This window comes from Misgurnus anguillicaudatus, chromosome 11 (assembly GCF_027580225.2).
Source record: "Misgurnus anguillicaudatus chromosome 11, ASM2758022v2, whole genome shotgun sequence".
NCBI classification, from domain to species: Eukaryota; Metazoa; Chordata; class Actinopteri; order Cypriniformes; family Cobitidae; genus Misgurnus; species Misgurnus anguillicaudatus.
The window spans coordinates 11,987,879-11,996,830 of record NC_073347.2 but is presented as its reverse complement, the minus strand read 5'-3'; the positions used below and the strand labels follow the sequence as shown (position 1 = coordinate 11,996,830).

Here is an 8,952-nt window from a genome sequence, read left to right as displayed (position 1 = left end):
TTTAACGCAGAGCACCCAAGGAGAATTAAGTATCAGCAAGTGCGTAATTACGAGCTATTAAATATCACAATTACTTTTCCCATGGTTTGAAATCACATTGGTTTTTCTATATCACAAACATGTAACCAAGCACACGGGCATTTGAACGAGTGGATTAGTAGTTTGAACCATAGATATTATGTATGGATGCCGCATAGACTCAATGCTGAAATGATTGCAGAACTCCTGCTTTAGCTTTATTTCTGTGCTGCTTACACTTGCAGTGTGAATCCTCGTACCCAGTGGTTCTCAAACTGGGGGCCCTGAGATGGTGCCAGGGGGGCCCCAGATTAATGCTTTTTTTAAGTATTTATCATAAATTCTGTGTAATTAAACCTCAGAAAATTAAGGCTAACCAAGAGCACTACATGTAATAATTTAATATGTTTTGTTTTTATTCAACTCTTAAGTTTTGGAATGTTTTATGTCATACATTTTCTTTGGGGGGGGGGGCATGAAGGGAGCACCATGGACAAGGGGGGCGACACAGTGTAAAGAAAGACCACTGCTCTAACCTGTTAGCGCTAAAAAATAGTACTGCGAATTTGTAGTTTACATATTCATTATGTGAAATCAGACTGAGCAGTTATGTGTATGAAACTGATAAATGTAGCATCTATGTACATATATATCTATGGCTCGAGGTGGTGCAAAAGAGTAGCGGGGACGAATTCACATATTTATAGATCTAATACTAAATGAAGCAAGGGTGTGGAGTTACAGTCAAGATATTTTAAAGCATGAAGAAATTACTGTGAAAAACTTTTACACATGCTATTAATATGCACATTTTTGATCACACCTACAAAGTAGCAATTTAAACATGTTATAATAAATGATCTATATGGTATTTTAAGCTAAAACTTCACATATGTACTCTAAGGACACCAAAGATTTATTTTACATCTTAAAAAGTCTTGTGAAATGTCCCCTTTAACTGATGAATTTATTGACTACAGGGGGACTTTATAATGAAGATCCTTTAAAAGGTTCTTCACAGAGATGCATGTGGGAACCTTGTTTTTTGGTTTCAAAGGTTCTTAAAAGCCATTTCTTTCTATCTTTTTATTGTCAGAAGAACCTTTTTTCCACTACATTCTTAAAAATAAAGGTGCTTGACTAGTGATGCCATATAAGAAACCATTTCTTTCTTACCATTTTATAATCTAAAGAAGCCATTTAACTTCAGATGTTAAAGAATCTTTATTGAACCATACCAGGGTTATTTTAGTTTTACTATTTTTATTATTATTATGAATTAGCTTTTATTTTTTTAGTTCTTACTTAATTTTAGTAACTTTGCTATGTGCATTTGTCATTTTTTCTAGTTTTGTTGTTTTGTTTGTAAACTAATATCACTATAGACCCCTTCACGGTTCACGTCACAGGCGGTTCCCACTGCGCATGTCAGGGTCAGAAAAGTCATTACAGCAGATTGAGTTGCGTATTATTAGGTATTTTCAAAAATGCCTACTTGCGTCGTGCTGTGAAAATCGCACCAGGTCTTCCATTAAGTTTTCGCGATTCATGCAGAATCTCAAAAACAAAAAAATACAACATCTGAACAGTTTGTCCCCATGCTGCGCGCGCACCCGATAGTCATTCAATGTTTACAAACCTTGAAGGGGTCTATTTAAGTTTTATTTATAACACAGGTCTGTTGAATGCTTGTTTCTGATTGGCTAAGAAATGTTTCATAGGTGTTGATTATTTATCTGTAAACAGCACACCTATACTATAAAAAATTTGCTGTAATTTTGCAGCTGGTTGCCAGTAACTTACTGTAGAAGATAAAGTCAAAATATGTTTCATGTTCATTTAACTTTGAACAAAATGTTGCCAGTAAATAACACAAATGTAAAATCTACAGTAAGTTACTGGCAGCCAGCTGCCAGTAATACCCATTAATACTGTAATTTCCACAGACCTTTTTTACAGTGTAACTTGTCAAATGTCAATGTTTGTGGTAACTTTGGTATAAGCGAAATAATTGACTCCGGTTCTTTGAATTATTCGAAAATATTGCACCCAAGGTGCATTATTCCGCTTGCGTTGTGCCGCATTACCACCTTGGTTGTGCATTATTTTCTTTTAATTTTAATCCCGTCGTCAATTATTCCTTACTTATTTTATTTTGCTTTACTTTTCGTTAAGGTTAATAATTTTGTTGCAAAGGCAACATTTATAATTTAAATTTACTTTTAGTTTTCAACCAATATGTAGGCCTATATTTTATCTACACACGTTTTTAATAGTTTTATTGAACCATTTTTAAGACTGCTTTTCGCCATTTAAAAATCAATTCAGGTTTATTGCCCAAAAAATGTAAAGGCTTGATATTATCAATAAACCCATACAATTTAAATAAGGTTGATATTAGATGTAAAGTGGTAAGAAGGTCTTGTATTTTCCAGAGGAATTCTGAACGCCTGTCCTCCGTCCAGCAGTGGGGAACCCCTGCTGTTCTCACAGCCTTCCACCTCTCCTCAGGGATAAACTCACTACTTACACTGCTGGCTAATTTTACAAAGTTTCAGCACTCCGGCCAATCGCACATCCTTAAAATATTAATTAAGCCGCTTGACAAAAAGATGAAAAATAAATGGCACCCTTTTTTCATGAGCTTCCAGTTTTTCTAAGATTGTTTCATGAAAATTACATGACTAATTCACTTCATGTGAGCACAATCTATAACCAGCACCTCTGCTGCAGATGAAGATGACTCAAGAGAATTAGACTTTAAAATCCCATTCTCACTCTGAGATGCATTGACAGTTCAGCCTGATTTCTTGTAAGAAATTTTTTTTCTGTTGCAAGGAAGAACCAAACAAATCAATCACAGGCATCATTTTTCAAGACAGCAGTCATCAGTTTACAAACCTTGTCTTTTACTCCAAACATATATCAATTGTATTTTGACAATAGAAATATGCAATGCTAATGCAGAGCAATAAAAAACCCAAACAGAACAGACATTAATTCTACTCAAATGAAGTGAAAACCACCCAAAATATATCACCCAAGCGATTTTAAACAAAACCTCACACAGCATAATGTTAACATTCAGAAAATTAAATTTGTAACCTGACCAAAACCATTTGTTAAAAATCATTCATTGCTTCATGATTTGGCCTGGGTGAGTTCCCTTACCACTGGACCAGCACCTTTAGTCCACATGCCATCTGTGGCCACACAATTAAAGCTTCACAATGCTCCTCTACATCCATCAACACTCTTTCATCCGCTTCAAATTCAAGGACCTTTCAAGGACTTTCCAGGTCCAATACCCTCAAATTCAAATGTGAGGACACATTTTAAGTGAGAGCAAGGTTACATCGTGTTACCTTTTAAGATACATTGTTATAGTTCTCTTTCGAGGGAACTCGCACTGCGTCACTGCGGTGACACTTTGGGGAAGCCTCCAGGGGTAAGTGCGTCTGAATGTGTATATCAAATTCAACCAATGGTGAGGCTTAATGACAAAAACAGGGTGATGCGGGAGTCAACAAGTATATCGCTATCTGAAATATTGCCAAAGACGTTACAGGGATCCAGGAAGTACGGCAAGGGAGACGCAGCGCCTCGTTCCCTTCTCAGGGAACAGCAGTTACATACGTAACCCGAGACGTTTTCATTTGTCAAACACAACTATGCAAAAAAGCATTTTGGTATGAATCAACATTCACATACAGAAGATAAAAGCATTTAAAGCAAACAGTTTAGCACGTGTGCATAAAAGGCTAGAAATTTTATGATATTATTCTACACTACACAGGGAATATGGATTTTTTTCCCACTTCTTGCACAAAATAGATTCAAGCCCTTTCAATGACCTTTATCTATGTATGTAAATTTTCAAAAACTTCCCAGGGCCTTGAATTTTTTTCCTCAGATTCACAAACCTTCAAGGATTTCAAGGATCCGTGGGAACCCTGAATATAACATAGACAAGGTTCATGGTTGGTGTCAGAAAGCTCTCCAAAACTTAATTTTGATTCAAAAATGTCTGTTCTGCTGGTTTTCATCAACTCTTCTTCAGACATTTAACTGCTTTTATAAAAAATCTTAATATCCAGTTGAAAAAGCTCTAAAATTTACACCAACAGGAGTTTTTAACATCTGAGACTCCATCCTACATACAAAACCATTCCCCTGCTTCACTAGACATGGTCCAAGACCACATTGGCTTAGCGACAGGAAGAGCACTGCAAGAGCTGATCTGTGGGTAACTCTTATCATAAAAGCAGAATGCCTGCAGTATTGCCCAACTTCCCCTCCAAATCCATTCACCCAGACACAACACAATGGGAGAGTTGGCCCTAAGGTGTTTAATGCTCTGTATCTACAGGACCTAACGCAGGTAAACATAGACAACCGTTAAATTTATTCTGTGAACGCAGAAGGTGGGGCTGGCAGAACATTGTACTAGCTGACAGTTCCCCTTTGGATAAGTGCATTCAGAAGGAAATAACAAACTCAAGACCCCATGTATGTTCCTTTTTGCAAACTTGGCACATTTCCTCTGTATTACAGGGAAAACGGTTACGTCTCCACATAGTGATGCAACCTCTTTCAGGAACACACAACTGTGGTATGTTAATTTTGAGGCAATGGATCCAAAACAAAATGAATCTGAAACAAAAACGCTAGTTTGAGTCATGTCCATACTGAATTTATTAATATCTTTATATATACATGTGAAACTTGGAAACAAAACAGCAAACATTTGTGATTTGATGTCATATTAACAATGCATATTTTTATTATTATAAAAATTGACAAAACAAACACTTATTTACAGAACTGCATATTTATAAAATATAACAGCATCAGACAATTCACTGTCAATCAAACATTTGTTCAGCGGCCACAGCCAAAAGTCTTGTTCCAGTCCTCATAAAGCTCAAGGTCTTTAGTAGAGACACTAGGTCGAACGGTTTTAAGAGCCTCCTGAAAGTCACAGTACAGTATAGGCCTCACTTGTTCTGCTGCGATGGTAGCAATGTCACTAAGACGAATGCTTCGGATGGGACCGAGTGCTGCCTCACGACACAGCTGTGTCATATCGGCCCCCGAGAACCCCTCCGTGCCCAGCACCACTTTCTCCATCTCATCTGCTCCAAGCTGGCTTTTCTCACGAGACATGAGGTTAGTCACTATCTGCCTGCGAGCCTCAGCCTCTGGGAGAGGTATGTAGAGTCGCTTGGCCAGGCGACGTCGAGCGGCTTCATCAATCTCCTGAGGTCGGTTGGTGGCCCCCACCACAAGGATTCGATCTTCTGCAGAGGTGGCAGCTCCATCCAGCTGGACAAGAAACTCAGTTTTAATCCGACGGGATGAGTCGTGTTCTCCGTCTGTCCGCTGGGAGAGAAGGGAATCGATCTCATCGATAAAGATAACAGCAGGCTGGTGACACCGAGCGATGGCAAAGAGCGCCCTAACCATTTTCTCCCCTTCCCCGACCCACTTTGAAGTGAGGGACGAAGCGCTGATGCTAAAGAAAGTGGCTCCGGACTGGCAGGCTATGCACTTACCTATGAGGGTTTTACCTGTGCCTGGTGGACCAAATAGAAGGATGCCCTTTGGTGGCCCTCTAAGGCCAGTGAAGATATCAGGCCTCAGCATGGGCCAAACTACAATCTCTTGGATCGTAGCTTTGGCAAACTCCAGTCCAGCAATATCATCCCAAGCCACCGGGGGGCCGTGGTCCATAATCTCACTCATGATAAGTTCTATAATCTTGGGCTCAAAGTTTTTCAGTCGCTCATCAACAGGTTGCATGTCTTCTGATGTTTTGTCCTTTGAGGTAGTCTCCTCGTCCTGCTTTGGCATGGGAGAAACAAATTTGGAGCAGGCTCCACGAGGCCGATTTGCCCCTAGAGATTTTTTTGTGGTTGTAGCAATGTTAGTGACCGTGGGGCGCTGACCCTGATGGGAATTCTTTTTTTGCTGGTCAACAATAAGTTGCTCTCGTGCCGATCTAAAGTTAGTGCCGACTCCTTCCTCTCCTCTCCGTCCCCCACCTCGCGGTTCCCGCTCCACTTGTGATGGGAATGCGCTTCTGTTGCTTTCAGTTCCTGAGCCGTAGAAGTTCTTCCTCTTGGAGGGGTTCGAAGAGGAAAAGAACACAGGCTGATTATGCACATTAGTCCCACTTGTGTAACCTACATTAGATTGGGGAACACAATTTGCATTGCCTGTGGAATTAAAATCTTTGTGACTGAAGATTGGTGTAAATGCTGTTGGAGCATTTTGAGGAGGGGCTTCTTCACAACCCCTGTCCCACTGTGGAGCACTGTTAAGTGGGTTACTCACTCCCCTTCCCATCTCAGCTCTTGGCACACCAGGCCTGTGAGCCGTGGCTTCTTGTTTTTCAAAGGAAGGACAAGAAAGACCAAAGCCTCTTTCCACACCTCCACTGACCACACCACCGACAGTGATATTAACATCTGCTGGATCCACAGTGAATGTGCCATCCACTGGCCCAGCCCGCATCATCTTTTGCACACATGGCAGGTTTAACACGTTCTCGATTGTAAGAGACGACTCCCATTTGTCACTATGGTTCTTTTGATTGCGGGCCAGATGTAGGGCACTTTCTGCATAGTTGTTTAGTCCTGTGCGTGGGTCATCTGAGTCCAGGACTGCGGCGTAGCGCTCAGAGTAGGTCCTGAGCAGGCTGGCAGCTCCGGGCGAAGAGATCTCAGCATTTGCCCATGCATGCTGAATGGACAGGATGTGTGCCCGATAAGCATCGGCCGTCTGTTCAGGTGTACAGGAGCCAGACAAAATGTCAAAGGACCTCCTCTGCCACTCGTCCAGGTGTGGGCTGCTCATGCCTGGCCTACTGCAGCCTGAGAAGAAGTGGGCACATAATCGGTTAATAATGTAAAATAAAATCCCAATTAGCAGACACTTCAATTTCAAGTGACTTGCATCTGAGAAAGTGTAATTCAACATTTTGCCCTAAACATTACCATGGAAAGTGTCAGATATCTATCATAATGATAGAGGTATAGCGTTAATCTACAGTGTATTGTAAAGATTTAATAGTTTTGAATTGACACTAAAAGTTCCTTAAAGGGATACTTTTCCCAAAAATGTCACACTTATGTTGTCCTAAACCTGTATGAGTTTCTTTCTTCTGTTGTACAAAAACATTTTGACAAATGATGGTAAACACACAATTGACTGTGACCAGTATTTGTTTTTCCTACTTTGGACATCAATAGGTACCATCAACTGTGTGATGACCATAATTTATCAAAATATCTTCTTTTGTGTTCAACAAAGAAACTCATACATATTAAAAACAACATGAGGATGAGTACATGATAATATAATTTTCACTTTGGCGTGAACTATCCCTAAGACCATATCAGTATTTTGTGATCTTTCAATTTGTGTGACTTGTGATGAACAGATAGTGTTTATACTTTAAAGTAGACTTCAGTTTATTTCTGTAAAGCAATAAAAACGATCTATTTCTTTCATTACATTTACTTAAACCTAGATTAAGGTAGTGTGTGGTATCACAAGATGAAATGAAACAGATTATGAATATTAAAAAGTTATATTTTAATTTTTAAAAAGCATATTTTTTAAATTTTGGTGGAGATAATTAAATGAATAGTCCAAGTAGTCTAAACACGCAATATAAACATATTTTAATAAGTTATTTAATAAACCCCCTTCCCTATATTAGGAATTATTGTTTACTCTTAAGTTCGGGAGAACTTAAGTTTTGACTGGTAACGTTAAGTTAGTGTATTTTATTTAAGAATATCAGTTATTATAAAATATCCCCCACACAATATGTTTATCACTTTGTTACGACCATAATGAAAGCTTTCAAATGAACTGTAATTAACTGGCTAATAACGATTTCACTCTAATTAGTTAGCTCAAGGGATTTTAAGAGCTCCGTAAACAACATATTGTCATAACTGAAATGACGTGTAGCACAACTGACTGTATGAACGTAAAACAAAACAAAAAACACTCCTGGCTTTATTTCATTTTCGCTGAGCAAACAAACCTACCTTCGCAAGTTCGCATAAATGTATTTCTTGTGTAAACACGGTAATGTTATGTAGAAATAACCAGGAATGTAAACAACTAAGTGAGAAAGCACGCGCGCCCACTTTACTAAAATTCCCGCCTCCTGTAAGACGCTTCCGCACGCGCAGCTTCCGGCCGAACTGCGAGCTGTGCTAAGACCACGTGCGACATCTGCTGGCGTAATGTACAAATGGTTTTATTTTATTTTGTCTTAAAATACAAATAAAATATGTTTATATTTTTATTTTATGGGGCTGACTTTTGTAGTCATATTACATATTTATTCAAGTGTATTTCAATATTTAAAAACGCTATAATCTGATATTCTGGGATCATTTCTTACAATACATACATGTTTAGAGAGTTATATATAGTTTCTTGTTTGCTTTATAGAAGATGGAAGTGTCAGGTTTATGCAGACAGAACCTACACTCACAGTTTATAACAAAATATATGTATTTACCCCAAAACAAAAATCTAAACACTTGACATGAATGATCAAACACATATGGCAAATAATGTCAACATAGAAGCGGTGGGATTTAGGCTCCATGCCTCCAACTACACAGCTAGACAGAGCACATGACACTATGAAAATATTAAGGGACCCAGACCCCAGAGCATCAGTCCAGGGCTGCCATTAAGGAAAAATCCAATACTAAACAGAGATCAGGATCCACTACTGATTCATATAGATCAGTGGGATCCACACATCATGCACTGACAAACGTGTCTTTTTTACAGTTTGATATTACACGTAAACATTGCACAGCCAACTTTAAACAAAATAGCATGCATGTTTATATTACATTTTTTAAATCCCTTGACTGTTTTAGTGTGATTTGTGAACTG

At 38.8% G+C, this 8,952-nt stretch overlaps 1 protein-coding gene across 1 annotated transcript; it reads right to left on the bottom strand.

Annotated features, from left to right (window-relative positions):
* Positions 1-4,686: 4,686 nt before the first annotated feature.
* fignl1 (fidgetin-like 1) lies at positions 4,687-8,236 on the bottom strand. The gene is made up of 2 exons (XM_055170204.2): positions 8,082-8,236; positions 4,687-6,893 (listed from the first exon to the last, which is right to left on the bottom strand). The coding sequence occupies exons 1-2, from the start codon at positions 8,095-8,097 to the stop codon at positions 4,900-4,902; spliced, it is 2,010 nt and encodes a 669-aa protein (XP_055026179.2). The 5' UTR covers positions 8,098-8,236; the 3' UTR covers positions 4,687-4,899.
* Positions 8,237-8,952: the final 716 nt, after the last annotated feature.